General features: G+C 52.9%; 1 protein-coding gene across 2 annotated transcripts in view; it reads right to left on the bottom strand.

Moving 5' to 3' along the window:
* Positions 1-24,443, bottom strand: part of MROH7 (maestro heat like repeat family member 7) — a 77,460-nt gene that overhangs the window by 26,474 nt on the left and 26,543 nt on the right. Inside the window, exons 3-12 of one of the 2 annotated variants that reach the window (XM_021717487.1) lie at positions 18,997-19,070; positions 14,105-14,188; positions 12,049-12,128; positions 11,630-11,759; positions 9,720-9,815; positions 8,934-9,038; positions 8,597-8,732; positions 3,732-3,844; positions 3,205-3,381; positions 2,625-2,779 (exon numbers count right to left, since the gene is read on the bottom strand). In XM_021717487.1, the coding sequence (XP_021573162.1) occupies positions 2,625-2,779; positions 3,205-3,381; positions 3,732-3,844; positions 8,597-8,732; positions 8,934-9,038; positions 9,720-9,815; positions 11,630-11,759; positions 12,049-12,128; positions 14,105-14,188; positions 18,997-19,070 (1,150 nt within the window). Of the gene's footprint in view, positions 1-2,624; positions 2,780-3,204; positions 3,382-3,731; positions 3,845-8,596; positions 8,733-8,933; positions 9,039-9,719; positions 9,816-11,629; positions 11,760-12,048; positions 12,129-14,104; positions 14,189-18,996; positions 19,079-24,443 lie in introns of those variants that run through there. The other variant, XM_008067808.1, reaches the window with a different exon arrangement.

The raw sequence follows: 24,443 nt of genomic DNA, 5'->3' as shown, positions 1-24,443 counted from the left end.
CCTGCGGGTTCGAGACCCGCCTGGGCAACTTGGCGAGACCTCATCTCTACAATAAATCAAAAAATCAGCCGGGCGTGATAGAGTGCGCCTGTAATTCCGGCTACTTGGAAGGCTGAGGCGGAAGGATCGCTGGAGCCCAGCAGGTCGAGGCTGCGGTGGCCGGGAGTGGCCACTGCACTCTATTCTGGGTGACAGAGTGAGGCTCCAACTCAAAAAAAAACCAAAAGCCTTTCCCCCTTCTGCCGGAGTGTTTGAACCTTCCATTCACTTCCTAGTTCTGTTCCCCTGGAAACCCGATAAAGATAGTAGGTGAACCATGTTGCTAGGCAACATTGCTTATGGTAAAAATGACCCGACTGGTAAATTGCATCTGGGCCGGGAGGAATGATAAATTAACCGTTAGAACCGAGGGGTACGCTGTGGCATTGAGCTTCCCAGGATGCAGCGACTCTTGTAACTGAGCCTGTCCCTGTGGGAACCCTGGAAGCAAAACTCATGGAGTGATGGTAAAGAAATACCGGTCTCCAGGAGGCCTGTGCCGTGTAAGCTGGAGCAATTCCTGCACCCACCGCCCTCTGGGTCTCCTTCCCTCACACCTGAGCATTCACCTGGGAGGCTCCAGAGACCAACTTCTAGGCTCAGGGTCAAGACTAGGGTAAGGCAAGTGGACCTCCAACGTGTGTCAATCTCCGGCTCATGCAAGTGCAGATCTGGTACCTGCGGGGGTCTCCTCAAATGCTGCACCCTGGGTGCCTCGCCTTAGTGCCCACTATGTCTGGGGGAATGTGGGGGCGCTACAAGGACTCTTGCAGGAAGGCACGGTGGCTCACACCTGTAATCCCAGCACTTTGGGAGGCCAAGGAGGCAGGAGGACTGCTTGAGCCCAGGAGTTCCATACCAGCCTGGGTAACATAGTGAGATCCTGTTGCTACAAAAAAGTAAATTAGTCTAGCGTGGTGGTATACCTGTAGTCCTACCTACTCAGGAGGCCAAGCGGGAGGATAGCTTGAGCCTAGGAGTTGGGGGATACAGTGAGCTGTGACCAGCACTACACTTCAGCCTGGGCGACAGAACAAGACCCTGGCGTAACTTTAAAAGAAAAAAGGCCAGGCTCAGTGGGCTCAGCCTGTCATCCCAGCACTTTGGGAGACCGAGGCAAGTGGATTACCTGAGCCCATGGGTTTGAGACCAGCCCGGGCAATTTGGCAAGATCTCATCTCTACACTAAATAAATAAATAAATAAATAATTTGCAGGGCATGGTAGCACACACCTGGAGTTTTGGCTACCTGGAAGGCTGAGGCCAAAGAATCGCCAGAGCCCAGCAGGTCGACGCCGGGGTAGCCTTGAGCGTGCCACTGCACTTCAGCCTGGGTGATGAAGTGAGACCCCAACTCCCAAAGAGAAAAGAAGAAAAAGAAGAGCTCCTGACTGCCTGGCGGACCCAAGAATAAAGCCCCGTGGTAGGTAGCGCAGCCAGAAAAGGCTTGACTCTTCCGGAGGGGCACGGGTCTGTGGGGCCCTCGCCATGCCGACTGATCTTCCTGGTTTTTGTGAGTGGCACCAGCCATCCTTACGGGCGCACACCCATCTGCACTGCTTCCGTTAGGCTGGCTCCCAAATGACTTTCCTGAGGTATGGATGGCCTATTGTCCTGTTTTGGCCATTCAGAGAGGGCGGGGAGCCTTTCTTAGGCTAGAAACTGAGGCCAGCCAGACTGAACTGTCCTGCCCACGAGCTCGCCACAGCCCCCTCTGCCCATCCCTGAAGGCCAAGTGTGGAGCACCCCAGGCTCAGGCCCAAGCAGGCTCTCAACACAACCGGCTGCAGCACTTTGTCAAGACCACCATCTGGGGTGGGATTTCAGGAGTCCTTTGTGAGGCCTCTGTGAGGGAAAACTAAGCCCAGAGAGGACAAGCAGGCTACCCTAGTCTACACAGCAGCTGGAGACAGAGTCAGGTCCAACACTCAGACTTCCTTTCTTTTTTTTTCTTTTCTGAGTTGGAGTCTCACTCTGTCGCCCAAGCTGGAGTGCAGTGGCATGCTCACTGCCACTGCAGCCTCAACCTGCTGGGCTCAGGCCATCCTTCCACCTCAGCTTTCCAAGTAGCTGGAACTACAGGTGTGCACCACCATGTCTGGCTAATTTTTCTTGATTTATTGTAGAGACGAGGTCTCATCAAATTGCCCAGGCTGGTCTCAAACCGCGGAACTCAGGCAATCCTCTCACCTCAGCCTCCCAAAGTGCTGGGATGACAGGCGTGAGCCACCGCGCCCAGCTGGACCTCCTTTCTCCGGCATCATTGTGAGCTCTGGGCTTGGAGTCAGTCAGATCTGAGTTTAGGTCCTTGCTCAGTGTGTATCTAGGGTGAGAAACTTCCCCAAGCCTCAGTTTCCTCATCTGTAGAATGGGGCTGTCATGAGAATGAGAGAATGTCTAACCCACAGCACTGACACCAAGCAGTGCTCAGCAAGTGCTTAACGGTGGACACTGAGCACCAGGGGTCCCAGAAGAGGAGTCTTGGGGCAGGCAGGGGGCTTCTCTGGGCAGAAGGGGGGCTCCTGGGATGTGAGCTGCCTCAACCCTCTGAGGTGCAGTGGCAGGGAACCCCCCTCACTCGGTACCTGTCCAGCGGGAGGGGACACATGAGCAGGGCCACGACGACCTTGGTCATGAAGGACCTGGCCAGGTGGGAGATGGGCAGCAGGGCCACCTGGCGGGCCCGGGGCTCCTGGATGTGGCTCAGCTGCCTGTAGATGCCCTGCATGATTTCTGGGATCTGGGGCACAGCGGGGCAGCCGTGAGCTGGCGGGCGGCCAGCAAAGAAGCAAGGGCAGGGAGGGAGGGATGGGGGTGATGGGCTAGAGGGTGGGGGAGGACGGAAAGGAGAGAAGAGGGAGGGAGCGCAGGAAAGAAAGGGGAGGGGAGGGCGGAGCAGAAGGCCCGCCCCTCCCCAGAGTCGGTCAGTTTCTCTTCACTGCCCTTCCCCTCCCCCAAACCCACTTCCGCCCCCACCGGGTCAGCTGAGTTCTCTCAAGGGTGCTAGGAGGTAAACCTGCAAGGTGGGAACACCTAAACTTGGCCAACACCACCCTGCCCCGCCCTAGGGCTCAGGGGCTCCCCCTCCCCACTGTCAGACAGGCTGTCCCCAGTGATGAGCAGGCCCTGGGGGGCAGCTCAGCCCCACTCCCGAGGAGGCCTTACCACCTCCAGCGCCCTCTGGTGATACCACTCCAGCACCGAGCTGAGCGTGACCTCCGAGGCCAGCTGCGTCATCTCCCTGGTGTCCTTCCCCGGGGCCTCCGAGCCACCCTGCAGTCCTTCCAGGGCCGCCAGCAGCAGGTCCTTTACCTGCTGGGGCCCCAGGAAGTTTCCAAATTCCTGAAACGAAGGCGCAGAGATCATGCCACGGACGGGCGGCCCGAGCCAGAGCCGTGCACGGAGGCACGAACTCTGGCTGAGGTCGGCAGGGAGGGCCATGCACGTTCAGTTCATCACTAAGCACAGAACCCCTGGGGAGGAGCTGCAAAGCACGGGTGGCACTGTCCCTGTGCCCAGTACCAGGTGCCATGCCTCAGGGCACGTGTGCTGTGGCACAGGCCACGGGAGGAGGGGTACTTGGGATAGGATCGTGTGGCTGGGGAAGAGGCTTTCGGGGCCAAGGTGGCACTGCCCTCCTCCCTCCCAGCCTGACTCTGGAAGGCCGAGGGCTGACGGGCGCAGGCAGTCACCGCGATCACGCGCAGGATGTTCTGGCATGGGCTGGCGGGGTTGTAGGGCCCGAGGACACGCTTGTTGCTCTCAAACAGCTCCTTCTTGTTGATCTCTTTCTCACCTCTGCCTCCTACGAGAAAAGAGCCTTTTCAGGAAGGCCTGACCACCCTGTTTTTTTGTTTGCTTGTTTCGCTTTGTTTTTACACTTGGTTAAACATAGATGTCGAAAGTGGCCAAATCAGAAGTAGCCAGCCTGATAAATGTACACACGGTGAACATGTCCATGTAGCCGGCAGCCACATCAAAAAGCAGAACATTGGCCGGGCTTGGAAGATCATGCCTGTAATACCAGCACATCTGGAGGCTGAGGCAGGAGTATTGCTTGAGCCCAGGAGTTCAAGGACAGCCCGGGCAACAGAGTGAGTCCCCGACTCTACAAAAAAAATTTTTTTTTAGTAGGAGTCTCACTCTGTCACCCAGGCTGGAGGACAGTGGCATGCTCCTGGCCACCTCAGGCGATCCTTCCGCCTCAGCCTTCCAAGTAGAAGGAACTACAGGCACGCGCCACCACACCTGTCTAATTTTTTGATTTATTGTAGAGATGGGGGTTTTACCAAGTTGCCCAGGCTGGTCTCGAACCCATGGGCTTGGGCAATCCTCTCAACTCGGCCTTCCAAAGTGCTGGGATTATAGGCGTGAGCCACCACGCCTGACCTAAAAATTTCTTAAAATTAGCCAAGCGTGGTGTTGTGTACTTGTAGTCCAAGCGAATCGAGAAGCTGAGGCAGAAGGATCACCTGAGCCCAGGTCGGGGCTGCAGTGAGCCACATCTGTGCCACTGCACTTCAGCCTGGGTGGCAGAGAGAGACGCCAACTAAAAAAAAAATGTAGGGCCTATTGCCACCCCAGAAGGCCCTCTTGTGTACCCCTTTCAGTCACTATTTCCCTCCCTCACCCTGAGTATCCACTATTCTTATTTCTAAACCCTAGATAGATTTCCTTGCTTTTCTTTCTTTCTTTTTCTTTCTTTCTTTTTTTTAGAGAAAGTGTTATGGCGGGGCATGGTGGCTCACACCTGTAACCCAGCACTTTGAGAGGTGGAAGCAAGAGGTTGTCTGAGTCTAGGAGTTCAAGACCAGCCTGGGCAACTTGGTGAGACCTCAACTCTACAATAAATCAAAAACTTAGCCAGGCATGGTGGTGCACATCTGTAGTTCCACGTACTCTGAAGTCTGAGGCAGAAGGATCACCTGAACCATAGGTCAAGACTGCAGTAGCTATGAGCATGCCACTGCACCCCAGCCTGGACAACAGAGTGAGACTCCAACTCAAACAAAAAAAAAAACTAAAAAAAAAAAAAAAAAGAACGAGAGAGAGCATGCATCTCATTTTGTTACCCAGGCTAGAGTGTGAGCTACCATGCCTGGGTAATTTTTTAAAATTTTTTGTAGTAACAGGGTCTCACTATGTTGCCCAGACTGGTCTTGAACTCCTAGCCTCAAGCCATCCTCCCACCTTGGCCTCCCAAAGCACTGGGATCACAGGTATGAGCCACCGCGACAGGACTTCCTCACTTTTGAACCTCATATAAATGGGCACATATAATATGCTTTTATATATGGCTCCTTTTACTGGACATAGTGTGGATAACATTCATCCACACAGTTGCACGTAGCACTAATTCTTTCCTTCCTTCTCAGTCCTGTATAATTTTCCAAGGTATGAATATGCTACAACAATTTATCTGTTCTATTTTTGATGGTCATTTGGGTTGTTGACAGCTGTTAAGATTATGCTGCTGCCAAGCACGGTGGCTCACACCTGTTATCCCGGCACTTTGAGAGGCAGAGGCAAGAGGGTTGCCTGAGTCCAGGGGTTCAAGACCAGCCTGGGCAACTTGGCAAGACATCATCTCCACAATAAATCAAAAAAATTAGTCAGACACGGTGGCACATGCCTGTGGTTCCAGCTACTTGGAAGGCTGAGGCAGAAGGACGGCCTGAACCCAGCAGGTTGAGACTGCAGGGGCCGTGAGCATGCCACTGCACTCTGGCCTGGGCAACAAAGTAAGATTGCAACTCAAAAAAAAAAAAAAAATTGTGGTGTTACCACCAGGCATGGTGGCTCACGCTGTAATCCTAGCACTTTGGGAAGCGAAGATGAGAGGATTGCCTGAGCCCAGGACTTTGAAACCTGCCTAAGCAACTTGGCAAGACCTCATCTCTACAATAAATAAAAATCAAAAAAATGCCGGACGTGGTGGCTTATGTCTGTAATCCCAGCACTTTGGGAGGCAGAGGCAAGAGGATTACCTGAGCTCAGGGGTTTGAGACCAGCCTGAGCAACATGGAAAGACGCCTCCACAATAAATCAAAAAATCAGCTGGGCATGGTGGCACATGCCTATGGTTCCAGCTACTTGGAAGACTGAGGTGGAAGGATCACCAGAGCCCAGCAGGTCAAGACTGCGGTGGCCATGAGCATACCACTGCACTCCAGCCTGGACAACACAGTGAGACTCCAACTTAAAAAAAAAAAAAAAGATTGTGCTGCTGTGAACATTCTATGCACTGTATGTGTCTTTTGGTGAATATATCCTCACATTTGTCAAGTATACACCTAGGAGTGGAAGGCTGGGTCGTAGGACAGGCATACATTCAGCTTCAGGAGATACTGCCCAACGGTTTTCTGCAACGGGAACCAAAGATGCCCCTACTAGCAGGGCACGAGAGTTCCCACCACTCCCTGTCTTGTCGGTTTCATTTTTGCCATTCTGGTGGGCGCATGGCAACACCTCCTTTAAGCTGCCCCGTCCCTGATAGTCTCAGTCCTCCTCTTCCACCTATTTTCTGTTAGTATTTGTCACCATCTGACAAATGTATTGTTGTTTATTTTGTTCAACATTTGTCTCCTGACAACAAGAAGGTGCTCTCACTAAGGGAGGATTATTTAATTAATCTCTTCTTCAATGCAGAGTTCCCACAGCCTCGCAGAGTGCCTGGCACATGGTGGCTCCATATTTTCTATTGAAGGAAACACTCTTTTCCTTTTTTCCTTTTTTTTTGAGTTGGAGTCTCACTCTGTCGCCCAAGCTGGAGTGAAGTGGTACACTCACAGCCACCGCATCCTCGACCTGCAGGGCTCAGGTGATTCTTCCGCCTCAGTCTTCCAAGTAGCTGGAACTACAGACACACGCCACCATGTCCAGCTAATTGTTTTTTTTTTTAATTGTAGAGATGAGGTCTCTCCAAGTTGCCCAGGCTGGTCTCCAACCCATGGGCTCAGGCAATCCTCTCACCTCGGCCTCCCAAAGTGCTGGGATTATAGGCGTGAGCCACAACGCCCAGCCAGGAAACACATTTCAAGTGCACATTCCGAACCCCTGCCATGGCCTGGCCTGGGTCCCGCTTGGATCCCCACAAGGCATGCAAGGCACAGGCACAAAAAAGAGCCACTTGAGGCAGAGTGATCCCATGGGCCAAGTGTGTGTACTGTTTGCAGAGGGAAGGAGCCTACGGTCTGGAGTCAGGCAGCCCCAGGTTCAAATCCCACCTTTCCTGCTTCCTGCCGTCGGGGGCTTGGACAAACCCCTTCACTCCCTGAGATTAGAATCTAGGAGTGTGGGTGTGGCCTAGAGTTGCCAACTGAAACACGGGATACTCCGTTAAATTTGAATTTCAGATAAACAAATCATTTTCAGTGAAAGTATGTCTCAACTATACTAAAAATGATTCATTGTTTATCTGAAATTCAAATTTCACTGGGTAGCCTACTTTTTATTTGCTAAGCCTGGCAACTTTAATTGGGTCTATACTCCTCGTACACCCAAAGTGGATCATTCATATGGCTGGTGTCACCTTCACCCTTCACTCAGGAGGCACGGGGGACTCCTGGACAGCAGGAGAAATCCCCCCCAGGGACCAAATCTTCGCCCCCAGTGCTAGAGGTCAAGACGGGGGTACCAGGCAGATCCCCCAACCCCGGAGGAGGGGCAGAAGGGGAACTCTGACAAGGGCCTGTGAGGCGTGGTCCCTTGACATACACTCTCGCAAAAGACCTCGCTCCATCCTTCAAGAAGCCGAGTGTATCCTTTCTGCAGACGAGGACGTCTAGGTCTACACAGGCAAAGTGCTTGCCCGAGGTCACATCACTGAGAAGGGACAGAGCCGGGTCTTGTGCCCAGGTTCCTCTGCCTCCAGAGCCAGGGGCGTTTACGCCACATGCCAAGGACCTCTGGCTTGGGACAGTGTGGGGATGATGGAGAAAGGAAGGCGGCAAGTGACAGCTGATGCCGTGCAGCTCTAGGGACCATGTCAGCTGGATTCCTGCGTCCACCCACGTCACAACACTGGCTCTCACAAGTCAAATCTAAGAGAGTTCTTCCTCCTACAGGCTTTAGCCACTCTGGATTCTAACGTAGAACCTGCTCCCTGTTCCTTCGTTCAGTAAGTTATTCACTGAACACCCACCATGTGCCAGGGTTAGACCTTGGAATGCAGAGGTGACCAAGATACAGCCCTATCCTGCCTCATAGGATTATATCCGGTGGGGAAGACAGACAAGAAAACAAGGCGTGAGGGGTGTCATGCCTAAGTGGACATGGTGTTATGGGAACATGAAAGTGATAGTCATCGATTAAGTTTGGAAGGATGAAAGAAAGCTCAGATAGAAGAAGGAGTGCTTACCTCAAAATCAGTTTGCGGGCAGCCTCTGCCCCTGGTTCTGCGGGGACTTGGGCTTCACACCAGTTTCCTCAGTCCGCATCTGACCCCACGCTGGTTCCCCTACCTCCCACCAGTGCCTTGGTGCCAAGGCTCTAGCTGGCTCCTAGGCTCAGCCCCTGCCTGGAAGCCTTGCTCCAGAGATGCTCCAACAGGGCTTACCTGTTTGGAGCTCCAGGATGGTGTAAAGGATGATGATGCCGTCCAGAGCCTCCCGGCCAATCTCCTCATCAGGATCCCCAATGCGAAGGACGAGCCTCCCCAGCAGAAGCCCCAATGCCGGGAACCCCAAGGGCATCTGTTTGTGTCATAACCTTAGGGATTGAGTCTTATAGGTTCAATAATGCTATACAGTCAATGATGAATAGAGCGGGACAGCCCAGCCCTACCAGAGCCCTCTGAGGATGGCAACGGCCACCTGGGGATCCCTGAGGAGACACACAAGCTCCTTCGGGGCACATTCCCCCAAGAGGTTCCACGCCTCCCAGGGACCACTCACAAAGAAAGGCAGAGTCAGAAGCGTGTGGCTCAACACAGAGACGTTGCTGTTCACAGCCCGTGCTCGCTCGTGGGCCTTCCCAGAGTTCATCCAGGGCCCTAGGGGCTGTGGGAACGAGGGTAAGACTCAGAGCCGCAGGCCAGATGCCAGCCCCTGCAGCTGGGTGGGCGGGCCAGCCTCCACCAGTCAGCAAGCAGCTTCCAGAGAGCGCCTAAAAGCCACTCGCCGCAGCCCTCCTCCTCTTCTCGGGGTTTAGGGAGAGATGGGGTTCAGAAACTGAGAACAGGACTGACAGACTAGAGAGAGGAAGGGAGACGATGAGGAGAGAGGTGAAAGGTGAAGAGTGATGAGGATGGAAGAGAGACACGGGGACGAGAATGGAGAGAACAGGCCAGGCGTGTTGGCTCACGCCTGTAATCCCAGCACTTTGGGAGGCTGGGGTGGGAGGATCGCTGGAAGCCAGGAGTTCAAGGCCAACCTAGGCAGCAAAGACCCTGTCTCTAAAAATTGAAATAAATGAATGAAAATTTTTAGAAGAATGGAGAGAGCAAAGCTGGGGGGGCAGCTACAACCAGGCGGGCCAGCTGAATTGAGAGTGTGGGGAATAGTGAGAGCGGGCAGAGGAAGGAGACTGGGACGGGACCCAGAATGGGGACAAGGAGGCAGAATGCTGGCACAAGATGGCCTCCTGAAGTCAAACCGCTCCCAGCTCCAGCCTCCACTACTCTGGGGCCCATTTCTCTTTCTCCTCTACCCTTCCTCTCCCACCCACCCCAACCTCCGCACCTCCAAGATGCTCTTCAGCCCGTCGGGAGTGGGGTCCTCAAGAAAGAGGGCCTTGAGCAATGTTTGCAGGGCATCCAGGGTCTGATGGTAAAGGATCTGTGCACGGGAGGAGGACCCAGCCATGAGGGGGCCTCAGAGCTGATGCTGACCCCAACAGCCCCTGGTGTGGGCCAGGGCAGGAGGAGAAACCTAGACCCAGGAGAGCTGCTTTCTGATCCCACCTCGAGACTGACTTGGTATGTGATGTTGGACAGATTACTTCCTCTCCACGGGCTACCGTCTCCCTGTCAACTGACTAGTAAGTAGTATCCCCTCACCTTCTACCTTAAAAGGGAAGGCGGCAGAGACCCAGCATTTGCTGAGAACCTGCCACGGGCCCATGAAGGGACAGAGTCACCTCTCCCCTGCCTGGGCTCTTCATCCACTGGCTACACTGGATTTGTCTCATGGGTGCAGGCATGACACATACACAGGGCTGGGCGGTCGGTTGAAGCTACTCCAGGAAGACCCTCTCCCCCTTGCCTCCCCTCCTCCTGCCAGCTGCCCAAGTATGCCCCCCGGGTTGCCCATGCCCAGGCTTCCTCAGTCTGTCCACACCCTGGAGCCAGTGGTCCTTAGGGTCACCCCACAACCACCAAGCTAGCCACACTCCCCGACTGCCTCCTCCTTCCCGCCCATCTGGGCTGATTCCTGTGCAGCACTGACCTCTGCTGGCCAGGTCTGGCACTACAAAAGGGCTGCCCGTTCTTTCCACCCAGCAGGGATGCCCGGCCCTTCCACTGGCTCCTCTCTCGGGTCACCACCTCTGAGCCTGGAGCCCACATGCTGCCCATGCAATGTGATCTGGCCCCCTCCCATGCTCCAGCCTCACTTCCCAGAACTCTCGCCCCACCCTCTGGGCTCCAGTCACAGCATCTCCTTGTCAGCCCTGCAGTCACCATGCTGCCCCTGTTCACCGGCCTCTGCACGGGCTGTGCCCTCCGCCTACAATGCTCTTCCCTCTGCCACCCCTCTCAGCTTCCCCGTCATGACCTCCGACCCCACCTAGGCCATGTCCCCCACGCCAGGCTCGTTATGCACCAAGTGCCTCTGGCTTGCGGCATTTCCCAGGGGTGTCGTTTGGCACTTATTTGTAGGACACGTGGGTGACATCCACCTGCCCCACCCTCACCCCTACTGTAGGGCTCCCCTGACGAGCTCAGCATGGAGTGGGTACTCAGTATTTGCTGCATGAAAGGGTGAACAATCGTTCACCCCAAGCCCAAACCCCCTGGTGGCTAGCTCTCCCCCTCAGCCTACCGGAGGGTTAGCCCTGCCCCTCCTCCCGGGAACACCTGCAGAGGCTTGAAGATACCGGCATGAGCCCCGTGAGCTCCTGCTTCCCTGGTCCCCAGGCCCAATTCCCTCAGTCCTCCGTGAGATGGCCCAGGCCTCAGCCCTGACCCTCCCCATCCCGGCCCCCTCCTCTGGCCGTGTCAACCTCTGCCCAGATCCCTCTCACAGGGCAGGGCCCAAACAGAAGTGGAGGAGCCCCTCCATACGGGGCGTCTTTATGCCAATGATTCATTCATTCACCAGCTATTTATTTATGTTCCGGGTGTGGTGGCACAGCCTGTGATCCCAGCACTTTGGGAGGCTAAGGTGGAAAGATGGCTTGAGCCCAGGAGCTCAAGACCAGCCTGAGCAACATAGCAAGACCTCATCTCTACAGAATTTTAAAAAAACACAACAATTATTTATCAATTAGGGTCAGGGTCAGGGTCAGGGTCAGGGTTAGGGTGCCCACTTGGGCCTAGAGTGGTGAGTGAATTGCCCAAGGTCACGAAACTGACCAATCGGTGTGTGCAGGCCCATATCCACACTCAGGATGCCGGACAGCCCTAGGGACCCACCCAGAAGCCCCTCCTCACCCGGATGGCCTCTGCCTTGGCCTGGTCCTTCTCCTGCATGGCCTGCACCGAGGGCAGGGAGAACACACTCTGCACGCACGTGATCACCAGTTCCGACCTCTCCTGCACACCCAGGGTGGGCTGTGTGTGGCTGGAGAGGAGACAGAAAACGGAGGTGTCACACGAGGGAGGGGCTCTGCGGCGGAGGACACAGGGCTGGCAGGAGGCACCTGGCCCAGGCCTTGTCATTCTGACCCACAGAAGGGCGAGATGAAGCGGGTTGGAGGGAGGTCCGACAGCCCCGGCAAGGATGGGGCGAGGGAGGGGAAAAGGCGTGGGGGCAGGGTGAGGGAACAGAGGAGAGGCCCTAGGAGAGACAGGTCCAGGCCGGGGTGGGGGAAGAGGCCAGGAGCTGTGGGGGCAGAAACGGGCACGGACACCTTAGCTGGGTCAGGGTCTCCATGGCCTGCCGGCGGACGGAGCTGGAGAGGAAATCCCGAGGCTCCTCCTGGATCTGCCTCTGGACAGGGGACCACAGAGGAGCCCATAAGGAGTGAGGCTGCTGCGGCCCCCAGGCCGAGGCCGCCCCTCCTCGCGGGAGAGCCTGGACAGACCCTCTTCAGCCCTACGCCCTGCTGGCCTCCAGGGGCCAGAGAGTTGGCCCACTACTCCCACCCGTTCTGAACCCTCAGTTCACGGCCACAAAAACACCCCCCTTCCGAACCAGCTGCACCCCCCACACCCAGCTCTGCAAAAACTGTTTCCACAGCAACCCTGTGGTGGGAGGCATAGTTAAACCACGGAACTGGCCCAAAAGCATGGCACGTGGCTCTTAAAAGCTGCCTGGTTACATTCCTTTAAAATGCCCTTCTAGCCGGGCTCAGTGGCTCAGCCTGTAATCCCGCACCTTTGGGAGACTGAGGTGAGTGGATTACCTGAGTCCGCGGGTTCAAGACCTGCCTGGGCAGCAAGACCTCATCTCTACAATAAATCAAAAAATCAGCCGGGCGTGGTAGCGCCTGCCTGTAATTCCGGCTACTTGGAAGGCTGAGGCGGAAGGATCGCCGGAGCCCAGCAGGTCGAGGCTGCAGTGGCCGGGAGCAGCCACTGCACTCCAGTCTGGGTGACAGAGTGAGACTCCAACTCAAAAAAATAAATAAAATAAAATAAAATGCCCTTCTAGTTACTTTTCACTTTTGATCTAGCACCTACACACAGTAGATGCTCAACTAAAGTTAGTTTAGTGAAGGCATGAAGGGCAAGGATTTTCTCTCTCTGTTTTAAAATCTCTTTAAGGGACACAAAGATAAATATAATTTTGGAAACCTCAGTGGTGATTCCCTGCCCAACCCATTCTGGTGGATAACTGAGAAGTGACTGTGTTTAGCAAAATGATGAGGAAAGCCTCTAATGCGGCCCACCAGGAGGAACTTCTGAAAAAAGAATGCATTGCTGGGCACAGTGGCTCAAGCCTGTAATCCCAGCACTTTGGGAGGCTGAGACAAGAGGATTGCCTGAGTCCAGGAATTCAAGACAAGTCTGGGCAACTTGGCGAGACCTTGTCTCTACAATAAATCAAAAAAATTAGCTGGGTATGGTGGTGCACAACTGTGGTTCCAGCTACCTTGGAAGGCTGAGACGGAAGGCTCACCTGAGCCCAGCAGGTTGAGGCTGCAGTGGTCATGAGTGTGCCACTGCACTACACTCTGCGTGACAGAGATTCCAACTCAAAAAGAATGCATTAAATAGTAATAACTTGTTGGGCGTGGTGGCTCACACCTGTAATCCCAGCACTTTGGGAGGCAGAGGGGAGAGGATTGCCTGAGTCCAGGGGTTCAAGACCAGCCTGGGCAAATTGGTGAAACCTCGTCTCTGTAATAAATCAAAAGATTAGGTCAGGTGAGGTGACTCAGCCTATATTCCCAGCACTTTGTGAGACCGAGGAGAGAGGATTCTCTGAGTCTGGGGGGTTCAAGACCTGTCTGGGCAACTTGGCAAGTCCTCATCTCTACAATAAATCAAAGAATCAGATGGGAGTGGTGGTGTGTGCCTGTAGTTCCAACTACTTGGAAGGCTGAGGCGGAAGGATCGCCTGAGCTCAGCAGGTCGAGGCTGTGATGACCATGAGCATGCCACTGCACTCTAGCCTGGACAACACAGTGAGACTCCGATCAAAAAAAGTGATAACTGCTGGTGAGGACACAAGGCTTTACTGTAGACTAACCGCTGAACTGTGTCCTCCCAACAAAGACACAGGTATTCTCACGCCCATTTGTGAGATGAGAAAAGTGAGGCTCGGAATGGGAATCCCTTGCCCAAACTCGCTCAGGGGAGGAAGAGGACAGTTAGAGGTGGAGCTCAGACTCCAGGCTAGATGTCCTGCCCCATCTTGTCCTCTCCCCTCCACAGCTTCCCCCACCAGCCTCATCAGTGAGTGGACTCGGGGATTCTCCCCCTCCCGCCCCAGCACCACAGACCCACGTGTGGCTCCCGCACCATCATCTGCTTCATCATGGCCTTCTTCTCTCCTTCCACTTCCAGCAGGTCCTGTCTTTCCTGGAGAGGGATGACATTCTCAACCTGGAGGGCGGCAGATGGCGGACCCTTTGTGTGAGAGTCCCTCTGAACCCAGTCCTCGGGGGGTGCCAAACAGCACCTGCTGACCATCCGACACAGGCGGGCAATCAGCGGTCAGCTCATGAGACATGAGAAGTTCCCCCCAAAGAACTCAGGGTGAGGTGGAGATGAGAGAACATTGGGCAGAGTAATTCATTTGGAGGAAGACCAGATAGGAGGGACGGTAAAGCACTTTCCCTCTCCAGTCAACTAAGTGGGGGACGAAAAGGGCCCCAATGCCTCCACCTGAAATTTCACCATTAACAACACTCCTTAAGGGCCTTATAAGGCTGGGCGTGGTGGCTCACGCCTATAATCCCAGCACTTTGGGAGGCCGAGATGAGAGGAATGCCAGAGCCCACAGGTTCAAGACCAGCCTGGGCAACTTGGCAAGACCTCATCTCTACAATGAATCAAAAAATTAGCTGGACATGGTGGTACGTGCCTGTAGTTTCAGCTACTTGGAAGGCTGAGGCAGAAGGATCACCTGAGCCCAGCGGGGTGACTGTGAGCATGCCACTGCACTCCAGGCTGGGTGACAGAATGAGACTCCAACTCAAAAAAAAACAAACAAAAGGGTCTTCTGGTACATACAAGTCAGATGGAGGCCTTCTGCTACCTGAGAGAAGGAACATATTAACCAATAGTCAATTAATCTCTTCGTTCCCATTATCTTAAGGCAGAAGAAAAACTACAAAATAAGTAAACTAACTTTGTTTAATAAAGAAAGATAAACAAGTTAATCTGATGGAGCATGTGGAACAGGGCCACAAGTTCTTTCCCATTCCTCCTAACAAAAGGATAGATTCTCCTTTGACTCCTGGCTCCTCTTACAACTTGCTGTAAGTGAGAAGTGAGGCTGGGCCAGCTCCTTAAGGAAACTGGCAGTTTCCACGTTGTCCATCTGCACGGAAGCCCAGGCTAGACTATGGAGTGATGAAAGACCATGGAGCAAGGCCCTGGAAGCTAAGGGGTCATCTTGAATGTTCCAGGCCCCTGGGTGATCTCAGTTTACACTGTATGGAGCAGAAGAACCACCCAGCTGAGCCTCGTCAAACTTCAAAATCATCAGAAATTGGCCCATCCTCTCCTCACTCCCACAGCAGCCAGAGTGAAATTTTTTTTTTTTTCGTTAGAGTATCACTCTGTCACCCAGGCTGGAGTGCATTGGCACACTCACTACTACTGCAGCCTTGACCTGCTGGGCTCAAGCAATCCCTTCGCTTCAGCTTTCCAAGTGACTAGAACTATAGGTGTGCACCACCACATCCAGTTAATTTTTCATTTATTGTAGAGACAAAGTCTTGCCATTTTGCCCAGGCTGATCTTGAACCCCTGGGTTCAGGCAATCCTCTCTCCTCTGCCTCCCAAAATGCTGGAGTTACAGGCATGAGCCACTGCACCCAGCCTCAGAGTGAACTTTTAAACCACTGAGTTTTGGGTGGTTTGTTAAATAGCAATTGGTGACAAACTGCAAGAGTGATGGTGGAGGGATGGTTAATTTAGACCAAATGGTCAGAGAAGTCATCTCAGAAGAGTTTACATTTGGGCTGCATTCTGCATGACAAAAAAGAACTAGCCACGTGAAGAAACTCAGGGGAAGGTCTATCTCCTCAGACTAGAATGCCAGGTCACTGCTGTTTCCCTAGAGTCTAAAACAGGACCCAGCACATAGTAGGGGATCAGTAACATGTGTTGGATGACAATGTTGGGACTCAGAAACCAATACCCCAAAATATAATACTTTGACATGCTGACCTGAAGAAGCCTCAAGATCTCTCTGACCTCCCTCCATGTGACCATCTCTCCCAAAGCACAGGATCAAGGTGAAGTTCCTTGATCTGTCTAGTATCCAGACGCCCCAAGGAAAACAATTGGTTTTTCTTCCCCTCCCTGGAAGACCAAGAATGTAACCATACCTGAATAGATCCTTTCACAAGGTAATGTACAAGATAGTCTCTGTTCCCTGATACATTCATTCTCCTGAGTAATCCCTTTTTTATTTTATTTTTTCATTTAATTTCTTTTTTTGGTCAATCAGAAAACCTTTCTTCTCTCTCTCTCTCTCTCTCTCTCTCTCTCTCTCTCTCTCTCTTTTGAGTTGGAGTCTTACTCTTGTCGCCCAGGCTGGAGTGCAGTGGGACGTTCACAGTCACTGCAGCAGCCTCTACCTGCTGGGCTTAGGCAATCCTCCTACCTCAGCCTTCCAAGTAGCTGAAACTATAGGCATGTGCCACCACACCCGGCTAATTTTTTAATTTATTGTAGAGACAAGGTCTCACTAAGTTGCCCAGGCTGGTCTCGAACTCCTGGGCTCAGGCCTCCCAAAGTGCTGGGATTACAGGCTGAGCCACCATGCCTGGCCACCTTTCTCCTTTCAATCTTGCTCTGTGGCCCAGACTGGAGTGCAGTGGCACAATCATGGCTCATTGAAGCCTCCAGTTCCTGGGCTCAAGGGATCCTCCTGCCTCAGCCTCTCAAGTATCCAGGACTACAAATATACGCCACCATGCCTGACTAAATTTTTAATTTTTTGTAGAGATGGGGTCTTGCAGTGTTGTCTGGGCTGGTGTCCAACTCCTGGCCTCAAGCATTCCTCCTGCCTTGGCCTCCCAAAGCGCTGGGATTGCAGGCATGCGCCACTGCGCCCCACCCCCTAGCAATCCTTTATTGCTTCTCAACAGAATCTCTCTTCTCCCCCTCCCATAAAATGCTTTGCCAGGATCCAAGCCCTCATTACCCATGTAACTTCAATATGATGCATAAACTTCTGAACCTGCGGTGGGGGGGTCGGAGGGAATGGGTAATCCCCCAGTTGTTCTCTGTACACATTAACAAATGTGTAAGTCCAGGCGCAGTGGCTCAGGCCTATAATCCCAGCACTTTGGGAGGCTGAGGTGAGAGGGTTGCCTGAGCCCGCGGGTTTGAGATCAGCCTGGGTAACTTGGCGAGACCTCATCTCTACAGCAAATAATAAAAAAAAAAAAATCAGCCAGGCATGTGGTGTACACCTGTAGTTCTAGCTACTTGGAAAGCTGAGGCGGAAGGATCACCTGAGCCTGGCAGATCAAGGTTACACTGGCCAGAAGCATGCCACTGCCCTCCAGTCTGGGTGACAGAGCGAGGCTCCAACTCAGAAATTAATTAATTAGTATAGCCAGGCTCAGTGGCTCAGCCTGTAATCCCACGCCTTTGGGAGGCTGAGGTGAGTGGATTGCCTGAGCCCGCGGGTTCGAGACCCGCCTGGGCAGTGAGACCTCATCTCTACAATAAAATTAAAAAATCAGCCAGGCGTGGTAGCACATGCCTGTAATTCCGGCTACTCGGAAGGCTGAGGCTGAAGAATCGCCGGTGCCCAGCAGGCGAGGCTGCGGTGGCCGGGAGTGGCCACTGCACTCCAGTCTGGGCGACAGAGTGAGACTCAAACTCAAAAAAAAAAAAAAATTAATTAGTATGCCATGCCTTGTCTCCAATTAATTTGCCTTTTGTGAGCTGATATTTCAGCGAAACTCCAGAGGGTGAAGGGGAAAGTTTCGCTCGGCCCCTACCACAGAAATAATAAGCCTTCTTTGTGCAGGTACCATGCTCAGTGCCATACATATATTATCCAACATAGGCCTCAGTTTAACTTCGTTGTGCCTCTCTTATAGATGAAAAGAACTTTCCTGGCAGAGGAAGTAACCTGTGCAAAGGCCCTGAGGCAGGAATGAGTTTGGCAGGTGTGAGAAACAGAAAAAGGCCAGCATGGCATGAGTACAGTGGACAACTAGAAGAATGCCATGGGATGAGGACAGATGCTCCCTGAATGCAGGATCTCTTAGTCCTATCTGTCATTGTCTCCCCACCCCACCCTGCACGGCCCAGGGGACTAGAGCTTGCCTCTGAAGCAGCCTGGGGGCAGAGCCTCCTTCCCACGTGTCCTTTCTGGGCGGATCCCCCAGCTCCTCCAGACTCTATCCACCAGTCAATCTTGTCCACACTCCATGTACCACACTCCCATCCCCCAATTTGTCCAATCGGCCCCACGGCCCTCACCCAAGTCCTGCAGGTGCTGGTGTGCCTCACCGGCTGGACTGGCCTTCTCTGGGCTCCTGTACCTGCTACACAGCCCAGGCCTGGGTTGGGCCCACTGTGTCCTGGCAAAGGCCATGTCTAGCCTTTCTGCCCCTTTCAGAGCCTCCCCTGCAGTTGTCTTCACAACTTTTTTTTTTTTTGAGTTGGAGTCTCACTCTGTCACCCAGACTGGAGCGCAGTGGCCGCTCCCGGCCTCGACCTGCTGGGCTCCGGCGATCCTTCCGCCTCAGCCTTCCAAGGAGCCGGAATTACAGGCATACGCTACCATGCCCAGCTGATTTTTTGATTTATTGTACAGATGAGGTCTCGCTGCCCAGGCGGGTCTCGAACCCGCGGGCTCAGGCAATCCACTCACCTCAGCCTCCCAAAGGTGCGGGATTACAGGCTGAGCCACCGAGCCCGGCTTCCCAACTTTTACTGAGCGCCGGCTACGTGCCAGGCACTATTCTAGATACTGAAGGTCCCGCTGCAATGGACGCAGGCAGACAAACGTCCCCCATGCATGGCGGTCATGTTCCCGTGAGGGAGACGAGAAAGAAATGAAAGGAGTGATGAAGCATATGGTGCATCCGATGGCGGTGAGCACTGTGGAGAGGAGGAGAGCTGGGCAGAGGAACGAGGGAGCTGGGGCTTGGAGGTGGGGGCTGGGGGCCGGGCGGTGTCCCAGGAAAGTCAGCTGGGCATAGGGGGAAGCATACCAGGGCAGTTTGGCTGCCGTCCTCTGTCTTCTCTGGCACCCTCACCAGGCACGAGTTCACGTCATCCAAGGCTCCTGCACGTCAGTTTCAACAAGGAGAGAAGAAGGTGCATGAAGAGATGGGGTACCTGGGGCGCCCTAGTCCCATCTCCTCTCCCCCAGTGAACCCCTCCAATCCTTACACCCTCTCCAACAGCCACACTTAGTTGTTTCTAGATAGACAGGGTCTTCTGGCTCTGTTGCCCAGGCTGGCGTGCAGTGGTGGAATCATATAGTTCATTGTAACCTTGAACTCTTGGGTTCAACTGATCCTCAAGCCTCAGCCTTCCAAGTAGCTAGGACTACAGGTGTACACTATCATGCTGGGCTAAGTTTGTGTGTGTGTGTGTGTGTGTGTTTTAGTAGAAACAGAGTCTTGCTATGTTGCCCAGGCTGGTCTTGAACTTCTAGCCTCAAGCAATACTTCCAAAGTGCTGGAATTACAGGCGTGAGCCACCATGCTCAGTTTCACACTGAGCTTTTAAAAGTGAACATCAGGCTGGGCATGGTGGCTCAGCCTGTAATCCCAGCACTTTGGGAGGCCGAGGCGAGAAGGTTGCCTGAGCCCGGGGGTTTGAGACCAGCTTGGGCAACTTGGTGAGACCTCGTCTCTACAATAAATTACAAAAACTAGCAGGGCGTGGTACCGTGTAGTTCCAACTACTTGGAAGGATGAGGTGGAAAGATTGCCTGAGCCCAGCAGGTCAAGGCTGCGGTGGTCGTGAGCATGCCACTGCACTCCAGCCTGGGCAACAAGAGTGAGACTCCAACTCAAAAAAGAAAAAAGTGAACATCAGCTTATGTTCCCTTCCTTCCCTAAACCCTCCAGTGACACTGCCTTTCGTTGAGCATAAAGCATCCTGCTGGGCCTTCAGGGCCCCGCCTGGTCAGCCCTCCCCTGTCTGCCTCCCCAGTCTTGTCTCCCACCATTCTCCTGGCTCCCTATGCTCTGGGTACACCTGCCTTCAGTCCTGGACAAGCTTCTCCCCCAGGGCCTTTGCACGGTGTTTCCCCTACCGGCACCGCTCCCCTTAGTACCTTCTCACGCCGCTAGGGCTCCCCCCCTTCGGATCTCTGCTTGTCTGCCCCTCCTCAGAGAGGCCTCCCCTGACTTCAGGCTAACCCGAGACCCCTCCATGGTCCTCCTGTGCACCATCCTATTCTCTTCTTTCGGCAGTTATCACAGTTATTCGGGGCTTTTTTGAGTCTCACTCTGTCACCCAGACACCCAGTGGCATATCATGGTTCACCAAAGCCTCAAACTCCTGGGCTCAAGCAATCCTCCCACCTCGGCCTCCCAAAGTGCTGGGATTACAGGCATGAACCACCACGCCTGGTCAGTTATAACAATTTATTTATTTATTTTGCATGAGAGTCACTCTGAGTCACCCATTTTGAGTCACTCTGCCACCTAGGCTGGAGTGCAGTGGCACGCTCACGGTCACCGCAACCTCGACCTGCTGGGCTCAGGCGATCCTTCGGCCTCAGCCTTCCAAGTAGTTGGAGCTACAGCTGTACACCCAGTTAATTTCTGTATTTATTGTAGAGATGAGGTCTCGACAAGTTGCCCAGACTGGTCTGGAACCCCAGAGCTCAGGCAATCAATCCTCTCGCCTCCACCTCCCAAAGTACTGGGATCACAGGCGTGAACCACCGCACCCGGCAAATTATTACAATTGAAACATTTGTTTGTTAGAGTGGGGACCTGCTGTTCTGTCAGCACCAAATATCCTCATCTTTCTTCTGGTGAAAATGTCCCATCTTTCCTGTGGATGACCCATTCCAAGTAGTTAGGTGAAGCTGAGCTCTGCAAGACCACCCATCACCTCCTCTTAAATAGATCTGGGCCTGGAATCCAAACTTAGCTAATAAGAGTGTCCCATGCCCCTAGCCACAGTGACCAGTCCAGGGATGGAAACTTGGCTGAGCAGGGTCAATAGAGCCCTTTATTTATTTTTATTTATTTATTTAGTTAGTTAGTTTGTTATTTTGAGTTGGAGTCTCACTCCTTCACCCAGGCTGGAGTGCAGTGGCCACTCCCAGCCACCCCAGCCTCGACCTGCTGGGTTCCGGCGATCCTTCCGCCTCAGCCTTCCAAGTAGCTGGAGCTGCAGGCGCGTGCTACCACGCCCGGCTAATTTTTGATTTATTGTAGAGATGAGGTCTCCCCAAGTTGCCCAGGCGGGTCTCGAACCCGTGGGCTCAGGCAATCCACTCACCTCAGCCTCCCAAAGTGCTGGGATGACAGGCTGAGCCACCGAGACCAACTGAGCCCTTTCCTTAAGGGGGCTGAGGGGAAAACCCAAGGAGAGAGGATTTCACTCCTGAGACAAAGGTCACTGGGGCTTCTGAGAACCTGGAGCTTCAGGGGCCTCTCGGCCACCGGAGGCTGAAGGGATTCCAACAGGGAGACACAAAGAAACCCCAACAGTAGTGAACACAGCTGGCACCAAGATCTCAGCCTCTCAATACCATTCTTCACCAAAAGGAACAAGGTTCTTGTAGAAATGGCTGATTCTGGGGCTCTGGCAGAAAAGTGGGCTCAGGCAACCTCTCACCTCGGCCTGCTGGGATTATAGGCTTGAGCCATCATGCCCAGCCCTTTGGTCATTATCATCTGTCTTACCCATTCTGTTAAAATATGAGTTCCATAAAAGTAAGAATTTTCTTCACTTTTATTAACTGAACCTAAAACAGTGCCAGTCATACAGTAGGCACTTAATAAATAGGTTTAATGCCGGGCTCGGTGGCTCAGCCTGTAATCCCGCACCTTTGGGAGGCTGAGGTGAGTGGATTGCCTGAGGCCGCGGGTTCGAGACCTGCCTGGGCAACTTGGCGAGACCTCATCTCTACAGTAAAAACAAAAAAAAATCAGTGGACGTGGTAGCGTGCGCCTGTAATTCCGGCTACTTGGAAGGCTGAGGCGGAAGGATCACCGGATCCCCAGCAGGTTGAGGCTGCGGTGGCCAGGAGCGGCCACTGCACTCCAGTCTGGGCGACAGAGTGAGACTCCAACTCAAAAAATAAAATAAAATAAAAATATATGTTTATTTTTTCCTTTGTATAGAAACGGTCTCACTCCATTCCCTAGGCTAGAGTGCAGCGGCAATGATCATAGCCCACTGCAGTCTGGAACTCTCAAATCATCCTCCTGCTTCGGCCTCCCAAGTAGCTGGGACTGCCAGTGCACACTACCATGCCTGACTAATGTGTTTATTTTTTGTGGATATGGAGTGTCACTGTGTATTCCAGGCTGATCTCAAACTGGCTCAAGCAATCCTCCCGTCTCAGCCTCCCAAAGTGCTGGAATTATAGGTTTTATCTACTGTGTCTGGCCTTCATAAATATGTTTTAAATGAAAAAAAAAAACAGGCCAGGTGTGGTGGCTCACGCCTATAATCTCAGCACTTTGGGAGGCTGAGATGAGAGGATTTCCTGAGCCCACGGGTTCAAGACCAACCTGGGCAACTTGGCGAGATCCCATCTCTGTAATAAATCAAAAAATTAGCTGGCCATGGTGGCATGCACCTGTAGTCCCAGCTACTTGGAAGGCTTAGGTGGAAGGATCTCCTGAGCCCAGCAGGTCGAGACCACGGTGGCCATGAGCGTGCCACCGCCCTCCAGCCTGGGCGACTGAGTGAGACTCCAACTCAAAAAGTAATAAGAATAATAATCCACATTAGTATATGTTTTTATAGTTTTAAATATTTAAAAGAGTGAAGGAGAAATAGAGGTGTTTTTTGGACAAAAAAATTGAGTTTGCCATCAGCAAAATTCACCACAGGAAATTATTTTGTTGTTGTTTGAGTCAAGGTCTCACTCTGTCACCCAGACTGGAGTGCAGTGGCAAGATCCCGATGATCACAGCTCTCAGCAGCCCTCACCTCCTGCAGGCTGGCCTTGAATTCCTGGCCTCAAGCAATTCACCTGCCTTGGTCTCCCAAAGCACTTGGATTACAGGTGTGAGCCACCATAACTAGCCCACTAAAGAAAATTCTAGGCCAGGCTCGGTGGCTCAGTCTATAATCCCGTGCTTTGGGAGGCCGAGGTGAGTGGATTGCCTGAGCCCGAGGGTTCAAGACCCGCCTAGGCAACTTGGCAAGACCTCATCTCCACAATAAATCAAAAATCAGTTGGGTGTGGTAGTGTGTGCCTGTAGTTCCAGCTACTTGGAAGGCTGAGCGGAAGGATCGCCGGAGCCCAGCAGGGCAAGGCTGCGGTGGCCAGGAGCGGCCGCTGCACTCCAGTCTGGGCGACAGAGTGAGACTTCAACTCAAAAAAAAGAAAATCTAAAGAATGTACTTCATGCAAAAGGAAGTTCATCCCAGTTGGAAGGTCTGAGATGCACTAAACAAAGAAGTGAAAGAAAGAGGTTAATGCTTGGGTAAACATAAGGATATCAGACAGGTCAAGGTGGCTTACGCCTATAATCCCAGCACTTTGGGAAGCCAGAGTGGGAGGATTGCATAAGCCTAGGAATTCGAGACCAGCCTGGGTAGCATAGCAAGACCTCATCTCTACAATAATAAAAAAATTAACCAGGCATGGTGGCACAACCTATAGTGCTGGCTACTTGGGAGGCTGAGGCAGAAGGATCACTTGAACCCAGAAGGTCAAGGATGTAGTGAGCCATGATCATGCTACTGTACCCCACCATGGGTGACAGAGTGAGATCCCAGCACAAGCAAATTAAAAAATTAAAGAAAAAATATTGACTATATATATATAATAATGTTTATGGGATAAAGAAAAGACAGAATTAGCCATGCCCAGTGGCTCACGCCTGTAATCCCAGCACTTTGGGAGGCAGAGATGGGAGGACTGCCTGGCCCCAGGAATGAGAGACTAGCCTAGGCAAGTTGGCTTGGCAAAACCCCGTGTCTACAATAAATCAACAAAATTAGCTGGGCGTGGTGGCATGCACCTGTGATTCCAGCTACTTGGAAAGCTGAGGCTGAAGGATCACCTGAGCCCAGCAGGTTGAGGCTGCAGTGGCCATGAGGGTGCTACTGCACTCCAACCTGGACGACAGAGTGAGATTCTGACTCAAAAAAGAAAAAAAAGGGAAAAGGAACTATTTTTACAACCACTGGGTATGTGCAAAAATATCTTAAACCGGAGTCCAAAGGCAATAGCCAGAAAATTGTTAAACTGGGTTCTGTAAAATGAAAAACTTTTTTTTCATCCTCAGGACAGAAGAACAAGCCTCAGACCAGAAGTCAGAGAACTTTTTTTTTTTTTTTCAGTCAGAGTCTCACTCTGTTGCCCAGGCTGGAGTGCAGTGGCATCCTCACGGCCACCGCAGTCTCAACCTGCTGGGCTCAGGTGATCCTTCTGCCTCAGCCTTCCAAGTAGCTGGAGCCACAGGTGCGCGCCACCATGACCTGGTAATTTTTTTTTTTTTTTTTG

This window comes from Carlito syrichta, unplaced genomic scaffold (genome assembly GCF_000164805.1).
Source record: "Carlito syrichta isolate Samal-C Ts95f unplaced genomic scaffold, Tarsius_syrichta-2.0.1 Scaffold309778, whole genome shotgun sequence".
In the NCBI taxonomy this organism is placed as follows: domain Eukaryota; kingdom Metazoa; phylum Chordata; class Mammalia; order Primates; family Tarsiidae; genus Carlito; species Carlito syrichta.
The sequence above is the reverse complement of the archived record's forward strand: the minus strand, read 5'-3'. Positions and strand labels throughout refer to the sequence as shown.